The 18266-nt window shown below is 46.1% G+C and overlaps 2 protein-coding genes across 3 annotated transcripts in view; one reads left to right on the top strand and one right to left on the bottom strand.

Annotated features, from left to right (window-relative positions):
• The window catches only part of RSPH14 (radial spoke head 14 homolog), a 315190-nt gene extending 301586 nt beyond the window's left edge, over positions 1 to 13604 (bottom strand). Inside the window, exons 1-2 of one of the 2 annotated variants that reach the window (XM_082243657.1) lie at positions 13573 to 13604; positions 6698 to 6941 (exon numbers count right to left, since the gene is read on the bottom strand). In XM_082243657.1, coding sequence (XP_082099783.1) covers positions 6698 to 6896 — 199 coding nt within the window. In that variant the 5' untranslated portion in view covers positions 6897 to 6941; positions 13573 to 13604. Of the gene's footprint in view, positions 1 to 6697; positions 6942 to 13548 lie in introns of both variants that reach the window. The other variant, XM_082243656.1, reaches the window with a different exon arrangement.
• Positions 13605 to 13917: 313 nt separating this feature from the next.
• Positions 13918 to 18266, top strand: part of RAB36 (RAB36, member RAS oncogene family) — a 42710-nt gene continuing 38361 nt past the window's right edge. Inside the window, exon 1 of the mRNA XM_082243570.1 lies at positions 13918 to 14108. Coding sequence (XP_082099696.1) covers positions 14049 to 14108 — 60 coding nt within the window. The 5' untranslated portion in view covers positions 13918 to 14048. The remainder of the gene's footprint in view (positions 14109 to 18266) is intronic.

Genomic DNA, 18266 nt, shown 5'->3' with positions numbered 1-18266 from the left:
TTACATCCAAATCAGGTGAAAGGTGTAGGAATTACAACAGTTTGTATACGTGCCTCCCACTTTTTAAGGGACCAAAAGTAATGGGACAATTGGCTGCCCAGCTGTTCCATGGCCAGGTGTGTGTTATTCCCTCACTATCCCATTATTTACAAGAAGCAGATAAAAGGTCCAGAGTTCATTTCAAGTGTGCTATTTGCATTTGGAATCTGTTGCTGTCAACTCTCAATATGAGATCCAAAGAGCTGTCACTATCAGTGAAGCAAGCCATCATCAGCCTGAAAAAAAAAAACAAAACAAACCCATCAGAGAGATAGCAAAAAAATTAGGTGTGGCCAAATCAACTGTTTGGAACATCCTTAAAAAGAAAGAACGCACCGGTGGGCTCACCAAAAGACCCGGGAGACCACGGAAAACAACTGTGGTGGATGACCGAAGAATTATTTCCCTGGTGAAGAAAACACCTTCACAACAGTTGGCCAGATCAAGAACACTCTCCAGGAGGTAGGTGTATGTGTGTCAAAGTCAACAATCAAGAGAAGGCTTCACCAGAGTGAATACAGAGGGTTCACCACAAGATGTAAACCATTGGTCAGCCTCAAAAACAGGAAGGCCAGACTAGAGTTTGCCAAACAACATCTAAAAAAGCCTTCACAGTTCTGGAACAACATCCTATGAACAGATGAGACCAAGATCAATTTGTACCAGAGTGATGGGAAGAGAAGAGTATGGAGAAGGAAAGGAACTGTTCATGATCCAAAGCATACCACCTCATCAGTGAAGCATGGTGGTGGTAGTGTCATGGCGTAGGCATGTATGGCTGCCAATGGAACTGGTTCTCTTGTATTTATTGATGATGTGACTGCTGACAAAAGCAGCAGGATGAATTCTGAAGTGCTTTGAGCAATATTATCTGCTCATATTCAGCCAAATGCTTCAGAACTCATTGGACAGCGCATCACAGTGCAGATGGACAATGACCCGAAGCATACTACGAAAGCAACCAAAGAGTTTAAGGGAAAGAAGTGGAATATTATGCAATGGCCAAGTCAATCACCTGACCTGAATCGGATTGAGCATGCAGTTCACTTGCTGAAGACAAAACTGAAGGGAAAATGCCCCAAGAAAAAGCAGAAACTGAAGACAGTTGCAGTAGTGGCCTGGCAGAGCATCACCGGGGATGGAACCCAGCATCTGGTGATGTCTATGTGTTCCAGACTTCAGGCTGTAATTGACTGCAAAGGATTTGCAACCAAGTATTAATATGTACACATCCTCACTGACAATACACTATACTTCATATGTACACATCCTCATGACAATACACTACATAATATGTACACATCCACACTGACAATACACTATACTTCATATGTACAAATCTATATCAACAAAATTAGCAATATTATAAAACAAATGTAGAAGATATTTTCATTGTGGAGCTTTATTCCAGTCTTAACAATATTTTCAGCGCATAGACAAGTCAACAACAACATTGATTTATACTTTTTTTCTGCAATAAAGTAGAACTTTAGTCAGAAAATTAGGTCAAGCTAGATCACTGCATGCTGGCCCCTTTTGCAGATATAGCTATGTAAAACAATAAAAAGAAGTGCCTATACTGTTTAAAATCAGGTAATAGACTGTCTTACCCTGCTCTGCACATGCTCAGTTGGTCTCTATTTTTCCACACTGTGCCGAAAATGTAAAGGCCGATCTCCTGACAGCCTAAAGATTTAGTGCTGCTCAGAGGCTCTGGGCTTCAACAAAATGGCAGCCTCCAGCAAGGAAAAAACAGGAACAATGCTGGAGGCAATTTATAGCACACAATAATTTTGGTAGCATAATTACTAAAGCAAAACTGTACCCATAACAACATAATAAAGAATAATGTTCTTTAGCAAAGGAACATACATTCCACAATAATAATTATGCTACCAAAATTAGCGTGTGCTGTAAATTGCCTCCAGCATTGCTCCTGTTTCTTCTTGCCATTTTGTTGAAGCCCAGAGCCCTTGAACAAGCAGTAAATCATAAAGTGGAACTAAACCCATCAATTTAACGGTTTCAAAAAACAGTTACATTCCTTGAATGCTGGGATTGCTAACTGTCACATTTGCTTGTGTCCTCAACCAAACTGTCAAACTGTCAAATGGCTGGTGTCATAACTGATCACATGTGCAGCACCAAGTGAGTTGCATATCAAACAGAAGCGGCTTCCTTGGCTGTAAATGATAGAAGAGTTTCATTCCGCTTTAAGGCTGTCAGCAGATCGGCCTCTACAAATTCAGCAGTGCCTAAAAATGGAAAGCAACTGAGCATGTGCAGAGCAGGGTGAGATAGTGTTCTACTGGATTTTAAACACTATAGCCACTTATTTTTAGTGTTTTACATAGCTATACCTGCAAAAGGGGCCAACCTGAAGCCATCAAGCAGGACTTAATTTTCTGATTAAAATTCCACTTTAACATTGAAAGTATGTGCCTTCATAAAGAACATTATTTGTTGTTAAGTTGTTATGGGTAAAGTTCTGCTTTAAACACTCCAAATGTTTAAAGTGTATTAGAAGGCAGACTGGGCATTATATCACTGGTATGATGTAGTAGGCACCTCTAGTTGTCTGAAAGTCAGATTTCACATGGAGCACCTGTTGTGGAATCCAGCCATACCACTTGACTTACGATGGAATAATAAGAAAGATCATTAAAGGACAAGTGCAGTATTTACCTAAAGAAAACCTAGCCTTCCTCCCAGGCTTTAAATACACTAAGCTCAGCCATCCCTCCTGTTGGTGCTCCAAAGAAGGCACCCTAATATACTATCTCTATCCCAGCCTTTTAAATTCTAGTGCCATATTTCCTGTGCCTGCACACTTATGACCTATAGACATGAATAGGTCATTAGTCATTTCTATTCAAGTCTGTAAGGGCTCTTTCACACGGGCGGTCCGATCAGATCCGCCTGTCAGTTTTTTAGGCAGATCTGATCGGATGCCCCATTCAGCCCTATGGAGCAGCGGATGTCAGCGGTGACATGTCCGCTGACACCCGCTGCCATCCGCATCCGATCCTGTCCGTGAAATCCGGACGGATGGAAACCCTATTTTCCATCCTTTCTGGGGATCGGATTGGATAGGATTGGATGAGAGCGGACAGGCGGTCCGCTATCATCCGATTCCCCATAGAGAGCAGCGGGGGCTGTGACACCTCCCTCTCCGCACTGCAAGCGGAGATGGAGCTGTCATCCGCCGGCTCAGCGGGGATCGCGGATCGATCCCCGCTGAGCAGCACGGATCCGCCTACAGAGGCGGACCGTGTGAAGGAGCCCTAAGAAGTTATTGAGCAAGTGTGGGTAGGCCAGCACTAGATTTTTACCTGCAGGGATGTAGGCATCTCAGTAGGCTGCTGCTGCTGCCAGAAAAGAGTAAGGGATAGATAGCCTGTGATTTGTAAAAAGATACAAGTATATAATGCTTACAAAAACTTCAAGGCTTTAAATATGCAGGACAGATATACCTTATAGACAAAACAATCTCTCCAGCCCTATCTTGCCTCTACATCACTAACATGCATACAATAACCTAAGGTCAAGCATTGAAGATTGGAGACCACTGCTCTAGCTTCTAACCTCTACATATCTGAAGTATCACTGCTTACTATCTATGAAAGGAACAATATAGCATTTTATTTAGTGGCCAGATGTAGTCTGAGGGCTATAGGTAGCTTTGGCCCAAAAAGCTGAGACTGGCCCAACTATTGGTACCTTAAATCTGATCTCCAGGCAAACATCTAAACGCACAGCTGTAATGCATACATAAGAAAAGTCCCTTTTGCTAAAAAAAAAAAAAAAAATGTGTCCATTCTGAGATTTACACCACCATGATGGACAACCCAGGCAGCCCAAAGACATGAAATTCTCTGCTGCTGTTATGCTAGGTCTCCTCCCTGTCCTTAGCCTTTGACTGGACAATGAAGGAGCAACAACAGACTGATGGTCACCTCTGTGCTCTCTCTCCCTTCAGAATGTTTATTGTCAACAGATGTGAAAGCAGCTCACATGATTGGCTCAGAGTGCTGCTTTTCCCTTTCCCAGTATGTGTACTGATAACCCTGCTGACCAAAGGATTGCAAGAGCCAGAAATAAAGTATTTAAAGTATGTAATTATATTAGTTGCATTTATTACACTTTTAAAGTGTAAAAAATGTCTAAAGCTGGCCATACATGGATCAAAATTCGGCCAGTTCAGAGGGATCGGCTGAATTTTGATTCAGGTATGGGCTAGCTGGTTGTATACAAGTCGATCTATCAAACGACTTGTGTACAACCAGCCTGCTGGGTTTTTTCCTAACGATTAGTGCCACCGGCTATGAAAACATCCAGACTGGTGTTAAAAGTCTATAAGTAAAGTAAAGGTAAAAAGCAGTGACTCTGCAGTGCAGAAACAGAACAGAATCTGTCTTCCAGTTTTGGACAGTAAACTGATATATGGATGTTTTCTTTAACTACTTCCGGTCCGCGCTATAGCCGAAAGACGGCTGCAGCGCGGACCCACATTTTCGGGAGGCCGTCTTTAAACGGCCTCCCAGACACAGGCTTCCCGCGCGCTCCCGCAAGCGCGCATCGGGGAAAATCTGTGTTGGCCGTGTCCCTTGGACACAGCCACTCCCAGATCATGGTAAATGGCCAATCACAGCAGCCATTTACCACGTGATCGGGCCGTGCGATGAGAGATGATCTCATGTGTAAACATATGAGATCATCTCTCATCGCCAGCGCTCCTTCCTTACACAGAGACTGCGTGTGAGGAAGGAGGAGAGCTGCTCAGCCGCCGGGGACACAAAAGAATGTAATCAGGACACTGATCACCAGTGCCCTGATTACACAAGGTAAATGAAACACACAAAGTGCCCACCATCAGTGCCCACAGTGCCCACCATCAATGCCCCCCATTAGTGCCCACAATCAGTGCCCATAGTGCTCATCTAGGCACTGATGAGCACTGACTGGCAGCACTATGGGCACTGAGTGTGGGCACTGATGGTGCTGCCCATCAGTGCTCATCAGTGCCGCCCATCAGTGCTCATCAGTGCCACCCATCATTGTCCATCAGTGCCATCCGCCAGTGCCCATCAGTGCCGCCTATCAGTGCCCATCAGTGCCGCCTGTCAGTGCCGCCTCTCAGTGCCCAGCAGTGCCACCTCTCAGTGCCCAGCAGTGCCGCCTATCAGTGCTCATCAGTGCCGCCTATCAGTGCTCATCAGTTCCGCCTATCAGTGCTCATCAGTGCGGCATATTAGTGCCACCTCATCAGTGCCCATAAGTGCCACCTCATCAGTGCCCATAAGTGCCACCTCATCAGTGCCCATCAGTGCAGCCTATCAGTGCCCATCAGTGCCGCTTCATCAGCGCACATCAGTGAAGGAGAAAAATGTATTTATTTTCAAAATTTACTCGCAGAAAATAAGAAAAACTTTTTTTTTTTTTCAAAATTTTCTGTCTTTTTTCTTTTTTTTTGTAAAAAATAAAAACCCCAGAGGTGATTAAATACCACCAAAAGAAAGCTCTATTTGTGTGAAAAAAATGATAAAAATGTCATATGGGTACAGTGTAGCATGACCGCGCAATTGTCATTCAAAGTGTGAGAGCGCTGAAAGCTAAAAATTGGTCTGGATGGGAAGGGGGTTTAAGTGCACAGTAGGCAAGTGGTTAAATAAATGATTACATGAAGCTTTCTCTGTGTTTTAAATAGTTTAGCATTGCCCCCTAGAGATCTGCTGAGATTTACACTTTCTGGATTCCCCTGGTTTACCCTTAGCAACAGATAGCAGACAAACGGCATTGAAAGTTCTTGGCTCAGTCAATAATCAATCCAGGGGATGTTTGTTTTTGTGTTTTTATTGAGAACTGGGGTAGGAGAAGGGATGAGTGGGATACTCCAACTATGAACTATGCACAATCCTTGGGACAACTGACTGTAGTGTGCGTCAAGGCCACTGCTTCACCTTGCCACTGAAGTGAAGATAGTTTGAAAGGTTCCTGCTTTAGTTACTCTCTTCAGGGTTCTGAAACTGGCACCCCCTTTACTCTCAATACCAATGTGCTGACACCTGTCCGCTGACCCTAGCTTCTGGAGTGGTCCCCTTCCTGGCAGATCCCTGGGCAAGTTCCCCTGTACTCACGGACACTGTTTTTCCAGAGTCACCTTTACCTCCAAACTCCACTTGTCAGCATCCAATGGACCTCTGCGTTCAGCAACACCTTCGGGTTCACCAGGCCGACTGCCTGTGACCACCTTTCCATGCTGCAGAAGGAGAAACAGCCATACTCTCCTTCCCGTCCAAAGACACACTGCCACATGTGCCCCTGGCTTTTATAACATATCCCAGGATGCACCACTGCTTGGGCCAACCCACTGGGACAGCCACAAAAGCCTGTGTGGCACTGACTGGGTTTCTTCCACTGTCCAACATGCTCATCTATTGGATACAGTGAGGACACTCCCTCAGACTAGATTAATCACACATGGACACATGCAACAGGCCTGACTAGAAATCCTGCTCCCCTGATAAGCAGACAGAGCAACTAGGTTTTACCTTCCACTCTCCTGATAAGCAAGCAGAGCACATTACACTCCCTACCTAGCACATATCTAGGAGGGTGCTACAATAGCAAAGCCTGACAGTGAGAGGATAGGACTTACCCAAATGTACTGCCTGGTAGACGTATTCTGGATCATGCACAAGATCACAAAGTGCCATGAGAGATCTCTGCCGAGTAATTAGGTCTGGACTCTTTAGTTCCTCAATTAGTTTTGGTAAAGCCCTCTCACCAAAGGCAATGGGGGCTTTTGTGGGATCAATGTGGGGTGGTAGGTAAGCTGATATCCTAGCTTCAGCCATTCTTATGCCACAGATATGCAGGATCCCTGTGAAAGTTTCTTTGTCCTAAGAGAAGAACAACAATAGAAAGTCAGTTACAGTGTCATACATATCGTTTTGATATGTTTCTGATTTAGTTTGATAGACTTGACTAGACAGATTCAGTAGCACAGGAGTGAAGTATCAGATATTAAAATTGACTTAGATGTTTAAAGTGGAACTTCAGTAAGAAAAATCTAGTCCTGATAGGTCACTTCAGGCTGGTCCATTTTGCAGGTATAGCTATGTAAAACATTAAGATTGCATGCATGTTCTGTTTAAAATGCAGTAATGTTCAGTCTCGCCCTGCTCTGCACATGCTCAGTTGTCTTCCTGACACTTTGCCAATAATCAGTGAGTCACTAGAGGCCAATCTGCTGACAGGAACAGGTGCATCTGAGAAACTACTTCCTGTGTAATGCATGGTCAGCCTCAAAAACACAGCACTCAGCCTGGGATGTCTCAGCAAACTGCCATGTGCAATCCATTGAAAAAATCCAAAACATTACGGCCATCAGGCCTTAATCATTATTACACGTTGGCTTTTTTGACAGTTGTTCACCTGCATTAATAAAAACTGAATTTTTGTAAAATCTTACCTGTAAAATTCCTTTCTCGGAGTCCTCCGACAGTCGCCGCCATCTTCATATTCGTCACAATGGGGTATTAGACTTTGCTCCGTAGGAGTAGCTAGGCAACAGAATATGTCAATATTAAAGCTTTTAACATATCCCCACCCCAGGGGGTGGTCCCCTCAGTCTATACCCTCCTGCTTCCTGTTTCCTGCTTCAGTTTCAGTGGAATAGCAGTAGAGTACCTAAACCACAAAAGAGGGGCGGGGGCGGCGACTGTCGGAGGACTCAGAGAAAGGAATTTTACAGGTACGATTTTACAAAAATTCCGTTTTCTCTTACGTCCTCCGACAGTCGCCGCCATCTTCATATTCATCACAATGGGGACGTCCCAAAGCAGTGCAAACATGAGGGGTGGGAAACGCAGCCGTGCCTAAAGGCAACGCAGTCTCCACATCAAGAAAGTAACCTTACCAAAGGAAGGAAACCAGCTGGGCAACACGAGAAAAAATTTGCTCAAAGGGAGCAATAACCCAGGAAAAAAAAAAACAAATAACCCAGGGATACAAAGAAATCCCAAACAGCCCAAAGGACCAAAACCAGGGACCCTAAGGGACTGCCGCACTAAGAACCTTGCGGCCAAAGGAAGCATCTGCCGATGCTTGAACATCCACTCTGTGGAACAGAGTGAAGGTGTGCACGGTCGACCAAGTCGCCGCCCTACACACCTGGGCCACAGAAGCCCCATGACGACAGGCCCAAGACGTACTCAGAGATCTGGTAGAGTGCGTCCTCACAGGCATAAGGGAAACTTTTCCCCGCAAAGCATAGGCCTGTTCAACGGCCTGTCTGAACCAATTGGCGACGGCAGAAGCCGACGCCGCCACGCCCTTCCGAGGACCCCCGGAAGGACAAACAAAGAATCCGACTTGTGAAAAGATTCAGACGATTTTAGGTAAACCCTAATCGCCATGAACAGCATCCAAGGAGTGCAACACCACCTCCTCCGAATGTTTAGACTTCGCGCAAGGAGAAGGCAAGACAATGTCCTCATTGAGGTGAAATTCCGAAACCCTCTTCGGAAACAAAGAAGGGTTAGGTCGCAAGACCACCTAAACCAAGTGATTGACCAGATACGGACAATGGCAGGACAGGCTGCCAGCTCCGACACTCTGCGAGCCGAATTGATCGCCACCAAAAAAGGTGACCTTCTAGGACAACATAGACAACGAGATCTACCCGATCTGTTCAAAAAAGAACATGTTGTAACACGGACAGAACAAGATTCCAGTCCCAAGGAGGCAGAGGCACCCTCCTAGGAGGGACCAGATGCCCCCGAACAAAAGTGCCAATCAAGGAGATAGATGCCATAGAACGTTGAAAAAAGAACGGCCATCGCAGACACCTGACCCTTGATCATAGCCAGCGCCAAACGCTGTCAACACCCTTTTCGAAGGAAGGACAACACCCCAGACACCGACCACGGGCGAGGTGAAGACCCCCTGAACTCACACCAGGCAAAATAGGCCTCCGAAATACGGTAAAAGACCTACCCCGAGGAAAAAATTCCTCGCGTCGATCAAAGTGTGAATGACCTCAGGGGAGAGACCCCTATCCCTCAGGGCCTCGGTTTCAACAGCCAGGCCGGCAAAGCCAGCGACTGCAATGCAGGATGAAATATCAGCCCTTGAGACCGGAGATCTTCCCGAAGAGGCAGACGCCACGGGGCGTCGACCGCCAAATGCACGAGGTCTGCGTACCAGGACCGGCGAGGCCAGTCCAGTGTCACAAGAATCACCGTGTTTTGGTTCCGAGACCAACCTGCGAAGGAACCTGGGCAGCAATTGAAACGGTGAAAACGCATACATCAGTCGGTACTGATGCCACGGAGCTACCAACGCGTCTGACGCGTCTGCCCGAGGATCGCGTGGCCTTGCCACGAACCTGTACACCTTGCTGTACAGACGAGACGCGAACAGGTCCACCTCCGGAAGACCCCACGTCGCGCACAACATCTGGAGAACACCCGGACGGAGGGGCCATTCCCCCTGGTCCAGGGACTGGCGGCATCAGATAATCCGCCCGCCAGTTCTCCAACCCCTGGAATGTGAACCGCCGATATCGCCAGGACATGCGTCTCGGCCCAAGACAGAATGTCGGCCACTTCCCGAGCCACACGGGCCCTCTTGGTGTCCCCTTGGCGAATGACGTAAGCCACCGCCGTGGCAATGTCCGTCTGCACCCGAACCGGACAGCCCTGCAGCCTGTCTGGCCAACGTTGAAGGCAGAGAATCATCGCACGCAATTCCAGAATGCTGACCGAAAGGGAGGATTCCCCCTCCGACCAAGTTCCCTGGGCGAACAGAACGCCCAGAACACCACCCCAGCCCGACAGGCTGGCATCCGTGGTGACCACCGTCCATGAGAGAGGACGAAAAGACTTGCCCCCTGACACCGGTGGGGACAGGAGCCACCACAGAAGAACCCTTCTGGTGCGATGGCCCAACGAAATCCGGATCCAGAGATCGCGGTCGCCCGTCCCACCTGGACAGGATCTCCGCTTGGAGACCCCGCGTGTGAAACTGGGCGAAGGGAATCGCCTCGAAAGCCGAGACCATCAATCCCAGACATCTCATGCACGTCCGAGTGGACGAGGACGGAGCGTCCCGGAGGGACCTGACTTCCTTCCTGAAGAGTCCTACATGGCGTGGGGGACCCGCACAGGCGAACAAGCCGCTGTACATGAGACAGGGAGAGTCGCATCCAGGACGCAGCAGAAGGTGGGTTGAGAAACAGCGTCCAGTGAGGTAGCCACCTCACCCTAGCATCCTAGCATCCCTGCACGGAACAGGGATGGGTCGTTCAGAAAACTCAGGAGCGGTACCTGACTGAACGCTCGATGGCGGGCTGAGAAGCCACTGACCCACAACCTGCGACCAGGGGAGTCAGCCCGAGACGCAGCCCGCATTATCCTCTTCATCCGAAGATCTAACTATTGATGGTAAAAATAACAGCTAAATAAAGAAAGAGAGAAAAAACTCAAATAAAATCAAAAAAGAGAGAAGGCTGAGACAAAAATGCTCCAGCATAGAAACATCCAGCTACTCCTGACAAGCTAGACATTGAAACTGAAGCAGGAAACAGGAAGCAGGAGGGTATAGACTGAGGGGACCACCCCCTGGGGTGGGGATATGTTAAAAGCTTTAATATTGACATATTCTGTTGCCTAGCTACTCCTACGGAGCAAAGTCTAATACCCCATTGTGACGAATATGAAGATGGCGGCGACTGTCGGAGGACGTAAGAGAAACAATGTTTTGTCGACTTCATGGCACCAGCCTTTCTCCCTTTTTGCACAATCTGCTGATAGCCTTAAAATGTACTACTGGTGAAGGGGGGAAAAGCAACAGGAATGATATAGGCTGTGCCGAAAGGGAACAGATTAGGAAGAGAAAAAAGAAAAGCATGAGACATGACAGGACAAACTCCGCTGCTTGGGAGACACAAAAGAGTTAAACTTACAGAAATCGTGTCTTATCTTATCTACCTGATGTTCACTCCTTTCACCCTCACCAGCTTCAGCCTGTGAACTTCAGCACTAAAGCTCCTGTCAGTATTCCTCTCTAGCTGAGCCAAGACATACACTTAAGGCTGGAATGTACATATTTTAATTACAGATAGTGACATATTGCTTTTGAGAGGGGGGGGGGGGGAGTTTTCAATAAGGAAGTGGCTGTTCTGGGCTTCAACAAAATAACGGTCCTGATAGGGACCCTGATGTAAGAGGGAACATATTTTATTACAGAGAGTGACAAATAGTTTTTGAGCGAGGGGGAGAGTTTTCAAAAGGAAGTGGCTGTTCTGGGCTTCAACATAATGACAACCGTGATGGGTACCCTGAATTAGGAGGGACATATTTTTTTACCAAATGAGACACATCGTTTTTGAGAGAGGGGGAGAATTTTCAAAAGGAAGTGGCTGTTCTGGGCTTCAACATAATGATGGCTCTGATGGGGACCCTGATGTAATAGGGGACATATTTTAATTACAGAAAGTGATACATCGTTTTTGAGAGAGGGGGGGAGTTTTCAAAGGGAAGTGACTGTTCTGGGCTTCAACAAAATGGCGGCCCTGATGGGAACCCTGATGTAAGAGGGGACATATTTTAATTAAAGAAAGTGATATATCGTTTTTGAGAGAGGGGGGGGGGGGGAGTTTTCAAAGGGAAGTGACTGTTCTGGGCTTCAACATAATGACGGTCATGATGGGGACCCTGAATTAGGAGGGAACATATTTTTTTACCAAACGTGACACATCGTTTTTGAGAGAGGGGGAGAGTTTTCAAAAGGAAGTGGCTGTTCTGGGCTTCAACAAAATGACGGCCTCTGGCAAGAAGAAACAATTTACATCCAAGCAATTTACAGAACACACTTGTTTTGGTAGCATAATTATTAATGTGGAATGTATGGTCTATAATAAGGAACATGATTTTTTATCAATTTGTTATGCTTTAACATTTGGTTAGTTCTACGGCATAGTTAAAGGGTGCATTCACTATATCTGAGCTCCCACAGTACACAGGGCATGGAAATGCAATTATTTCAGTAAATATAAACTGCTAAATACCTTTTCTCATCAGTAGTATATAGCAGTCTTGTGACTTCTATCAGTGTCTAGTTAAAGCTTGTAGTAGGAGTTTTCATTCTCCTCTGACTGTCCTATGAGGCTGCATGGCCCCCGACACTCTGTCTGGACAGTGCTGATTGGCCCTGTGCTGAGCACATGCACCCTCCCAAAAAAAATCTCTCTAGCAATACACACCAAACTGAGCATGTGCAGATTGTCTCCAAGGCTCTGTACTATCAGGAGATGGATTGGGGACAGTAAAAGAAGGGGAGGATCAGTGAAGACAGGATCAGACAGCCTTGTTACACAATGCAGATGATTAACCCTCGGGTTCCACAGTGAGTATAACAAGCGTGCTTTACTGCATATACACCCTGATTTTACTGTAGTGGTTTTAGTAACACTTCAAAGTAGTGATCGACCAATATCGTTTTTTTATTGCCGTTACCGGTATTTTGGTCTTTGCATATCGGTATCGGCCGATATTGGCCAATATTTTCGTACATTAATTTTTTTTTTTTTTTTATAGGTACTCTTGTGGAGGGATCTGGGGGGGTCTAAAAGACCCCAAACCCCTCCTCTGCACTTAAAAGCATTCAAAACGCCAAGTTTGGCTATTTTGAATGCTGTATTTTTTTTTAATTTGGTGCCGGTTTTTACATGGAGACCCGATCAGAGCCGAATGCAGCTTTCATCGGGTCTCCTCTTCGGTGGCCGTGCAGGCTGGTTGCCCGGGCGAGCCGCGGAAGGCAGAGGAAGGGAGGGGGACGTCCCATCCCGCTCCTTGTAATGACAGCCGAGTGGCTTCTCAGCCGCATCGGTTGTCATTACAAAACAGCCGACCATCGGCTATGGACACCGGTATCGGGGGGATGCCTCTAGCTGCAGGCCTTACTCCGGTACAAGCACTTTCCCGAAATATCGGCAATATCGGTAACCTCCGGGGCCGATTCCGATATATCGGGGAAAGTGCATATCGCCCCTCGATATACAGCTTTGCCTATAATCGGTCGATCCCTACTTTAAAGCTACACTTGGTTAAAAGTAAACACGAAGACCTTTAGGTGGACCTGAATTTAAAGAAGAACTAAAGGCAATTTATTTTGGATAGAATAAGTGAAGGTTATAACCTCTGTGAGCTCACTGCATAGAAAGCAATGGTTTTCTGTGTGCCCCCTCAGTGACTGCTAAGAAATGCCTGACCTGTATACATAGAAAGTGAGGGGAATCCAAGGTCTGTACCAACTGTTACAGGTGGTGAGGACCCTGTTCCAGGGACGGTCGCCTAACCTGCAGAAAACCTGTGACAGGGGTTCTAACCCTTTCCTGCTCACTACTCAAACAATAAGTAGTTTCCTATGACTGCATTGAAATGCTGGGAAGTGTGGAGTGTGCTGGGAATAATGGCAGGGGTAGAGATGCTCACCGAACAGCACACCGCAGAAGCTGCTTGTCCTCACCTAGTGCCACACACAGCGTACCCCGGTCGCCAGGCAACCATACGCATCGGCGCACGCAACGTATCCGGGAATCACACTCTACGCTAACGTAGTAGCTGTAAGTAATGACGTATACGTAACTTGCGTTAGTCGTTCGGAGCCGCTGTAGCGCTTCTGAAGACGGAAGTACTTGGAATAGTTACGTGCCTGATATGTCAGTCTTTTAGATAAGTCTGGACTCCAGCCCGCTAACCGATAATAAATCTATTTTGGAGCTCATATCTTTCCGTTATGTCTATATCATTTGCATATGTTTGCCCCGCCCCGAGACCTAGTTTGACTCTCCCCCTCCTGGTCCTCCGAAGCCACAGAAACCACGCCCATGGCTTGCTAGCCGTTGCCTTGGTTACCGTAGAGTGCCCTGGCATAGCCAGAACCGATTGTTTGTATCGCTGGCGGCACCGCTCTGTGCTCCAGGGAGATCGGAGAGCTGAACCATGCTGAGCCAGCCGGCATCACCCGTCCCCAGAGACAGGCTCATCTCACACATGCCAAAGGCAAGTCTGGGGTCTCTGGATTGTTCTAGATTGGGGAAACACAAGCTCATCCTTCTTCCCAGTGATGGCTCCATAGTCTAATATTGTAGTGTTACCTCCCAGGGTTCTCATCTTCTGCCCGCTGCAATATATATATATATATATATATATAATAGGGGACTCTGATGGGGACCCTGATGTAAGGTGGGGGGGGGGCGCTCTGATCTAAGTGGGACTCTGAAGGGGACCCTGATGTAAGGGGGACTCTGAAGGGGACCCTCATGTAAGGGGGACTCTGAAGGGGACCCTCATGTAAGGGGGACTCTGATGGGGGACCTAATGTAAGGGGAGAAAGGCTCTTATAGGAACCCTGATGTAAGGAGGACTCTGAAGGGGGACCCTGATGTAAGGGGGGACTCTGATGGGGAACCTAATGTAAGGGAGGGCTCTTATAGGGACCCTGATGTTAGTGGTACCCTGAAGGGGATCGTGATGTAAGGGGGACTCTGATGTAAGTGGGACTCTGAAGGAGACCCTGATGTAAGAGGGGGACTCTAAAGGGGGACCTAATGTAAGGGGAGGGGGGCTCTTATAGGAACTCTGATGTAAGGAGGACTCTGAAGGGGACCCTGATGTAAGTAGGACTCTGATGGGGGGCTCTAATTGGGAATCTGATGTAAGGAGGACTCTGAGGGAGACCCTGATGTATATGGGGGACTCTGATGGGGGTTCTAATGTAGGGGGGCTCCTAAAGGGTCACTGAAGGAGACCCTGATGTGAGACTCTGAAGGGGACCATGATGTAAGGGGGGACTTTGATGTAAGTGGGACTCTGAAGGGGGCCCTGATGTAAGGGGGGGCTCTGATTGTGCACCTAATGTGGAGGGGGGCTCTTATAGGGACCCTGATGTAAAGGAGGACTCTGATGGGGATCCTGAAGTAAGAGGAGACTCTGATGGGAACCCTGATGTAAGGGGAGGGTCTCTGATGTGGAACCTGATAAGGATCCTTATGTAAGAAGGACTCTTATAAGAGGGGGTGAGCTCTAATGGGGACTGTAATGTAAAGGGGGGACTCCAATGTAAGGGGGACTTTAATGGGGACCCTGATGTGTTTTTGCTTTGTTTTTCTGTTCTAAACCATGTTATGTACAAAGAAAACCCCATCTAATACTTAGTCATCCATTTCAATTTGATTTTCTCATTTATAAAAGTGATGAAATGTGTAAAATATGCAATATTTCCATCTAGTGAAAAGTTTAGTGAAAGCTGCAGAGGATGAGATATTGCTGGAGTGTAGTCTTCTTTCCATAGAACAGAAGCAGTAATCCTCAGTATGATAGTATGAATATGCTGGGTAGAGTAGTCACGTATCTGCTGTCCCCTTATATACAATACACATTTCCATTGGGCAGGATGTTCCCAGTGTTTGTTGTATTTTCTGTATATTTGTGGTGTTCTCAGGAAATATCCACACTCACATACCTCCCAACCTTCTGCTACAGAACAGAGGGACACATAAACAGCGCTGAATATTTAGCCAATGGCCACACTTCTACCAGAGCCAATCATCACACCAATCATGGCAAATTAAAGCCAAAAAAATGATCACTTGAAGTACAACTGAAAGCAATCATTTTCTCATTTTTGATAGAGTAAGGGAGTATTTTAACTAGTGATCAACCGATATCTTTTTTTCATTTCCAATACCGATATTTTGGTCATCGCATATCTGCCGATATTTTCGGACATTTAAAAAATATATTTTTTTCTATTTTTTTTTTTACACAGGTATTCTTGTGGAGGGATCTGGGGGTCTAAAAGACCCCAAATCCCTCCTCTACACTTAAAAGAATTAAAAACGCCAAGTTTGGCTGTTTTGAATGCTGTCATTTTTTTTAATGTGGCGCCGAGTACCCGGAAGTGATGTCATGACATCACTTTCGTTTTTTTTACATGGAGACCCGATCAGAGCCGAATGCAGCTTTGATCGGGTCTTCGGCGGCCGTGCAGGTAGGATGCCCAGGTCTCCAATATATCAGGGAAAGAGCAGATCACCCCTTGATATATCGGCTTTGCCGATAATCGGTTGATCCCTAATTTTAACCCTTTAAAGCAGTAGTACTGTATATCGATTTTTGTGACTTTTAACTACAGGTAAGCCTATAATAAGGCTTACTTGTAGGTACAATAAATATCTCCTAAACCTGCACTGTTTAGGAGATATTTGCACTGCATGCAGCCGCTGACGCTAGCGGCGCATGCGCTCGGAAGGTCTGGCGGACCTTCAGAGTTCCTTGCCGGGAAGTTGCCGGAAAGTTAATCCCCCGCGCGAATTCGCGGGGTGACGTCATCGCGGATCCGGCCACTCACAGCGCCGAACCCGGAAGAGATGCAGAGGGATCATGTCCGCTCCCACAGCGGTGTCCGGGGGTCCGTGTTGGGGCTTCGTTTTAAGGTAAGTTTTTCATAATGAGATAGTATACAATGCATACTAGCTCATTATGCCTTTGTCTTGCAGGGTTTTTTTTTTTTTTGGAGTATACTACTGCTTTAATTGCCATCTGTGTCCCACCTGCATGGGGTGAGGGGGTGGAATTATCTTCACTTCATGTCCCATAGCTACAATAAGAAGTAAGAGGAAATCCCTACCAACATGAGGGAATCCCTGGTCACCAAAAGTAGTGTCCCCATGGAAGATTTCCCCTCTATTCCTTTTCTGAGGACCAATCAAAATTTAGGATTTTTTTTTTTCCTTTTGGTGATAACTGTCACCAAGACAAATAGAGAGGATACATTTACCTAACAGAGGGACACAAACAGCAATAAAAACCTGACAGGTGTCCTAATCCCTATCCACTCCTCCACTCTATCTAAAACTAAACAAAAACATTTTACCTTCTATGTAAATCCCAATGGAGACTTTTTTCAACACATTATGTGTAGAAAAGGAAATAATGCAATCATCAGAAGCGTGAATAAAATGTTTAGTGCTGTGAACAAGGTTGGCAGGTAAATATTACATCCCAAAAGAAATGGAAGGATCAGTAGGCCTTTTTAAAGGTAGACACTGGTAATCCCATAAGGAAACACAAGTACTCAACAGATAAAAAATATGAAATTTATTATGACACCATGATAAAAAATATTAAAATCATATCATATGGAAACAATATATATGATAAATACAGTACAGTATCTCCCCAGACGAGGTGGGTATATAGCACAAGAACCTGTTACATGCCCATATCAAGCTAAGATCTGCTATAAAGGAACATAGAATCTGCCATGATCTTTTGGATATTGGGGCCAAACAGGAATCTCAAGTATCATAACCCAATGGATCGCTGCGGATTATTATTATTATACAGGATTTATATAGCGCCAACAGTTTGCGCAGCGCTTTACAATGTGAGGGAAGACAATACAGTTACAATACAATTCAAAACAAGAGGAACTAGAGGGATGGAGGGGTATCTCACAGCAAGGATCGGCACAAGTAGGAGCAGTAGCTCCATATTCCAGAAGAGAGAAGTTGTGACACGGGGGACTCCCGAGATTGGGGACGACGACCTTGTAACCACCCACTACATGTGGGATTGAAACCCATCTGCCATTTGTGGCTACTTTGCAAAGTTTGTATGGCCCTAGGACAGGACTCCTGCTGTTTTGGCTATAGAGTATTTGGTGTACACATTCCCCTTTGGTACGGATGTGCGTGTGACCTTTCCTCATGCCACTGTGCTGGTCCGGGTGTTTCATGTACTCCCTTTGTTTCCCCCTTGGAGTCAGTCCTGAGGAAGCTGTAAGCGAAACGTGTAGTGGTCCTTTGGCTTTTGATGCTTGAGATTCCTGGATATCCAAAAGATCATCGCAGATTCTGTGTTCCTTTATAGCAGATCTTAGCTGGATACGGGCATGTAACAGGTTCTTGTGCTATATACCCACCTCATCCTGGGAGATACTGCACTGTATTTACCATATATATTTTTTCCATATGATATGGTTTTAATATTTTATATCATGTTGTCATAATACATTTCATATTTTTTATCTGTTGAGTACTTGTGTTTCCTTATGGGATTACCAGTGCCTACATTTAAAGTCCTACTCATCCTTCCTTTCTTTTGTAATGTATTTTTTGGACGTGGTGCCACATGTCTCTGAGTCACGTCTCAAAT

The sequence above is a fragment of the Pelophylax lessonae genome (genome assembly GCF_965119305.1).
Source record: "Pelophylax lessonae genome assembly, chromosome: 1".
Lineage (NCBI taxonomy): Eukaryota > Metazoa > Chordata > Amphibia > Anura > Ranidae > Pelophylax > Pelophylax lessonae.
This window is presented reverse-complemented; position numbering and strand designations above follow the sequence as displayed.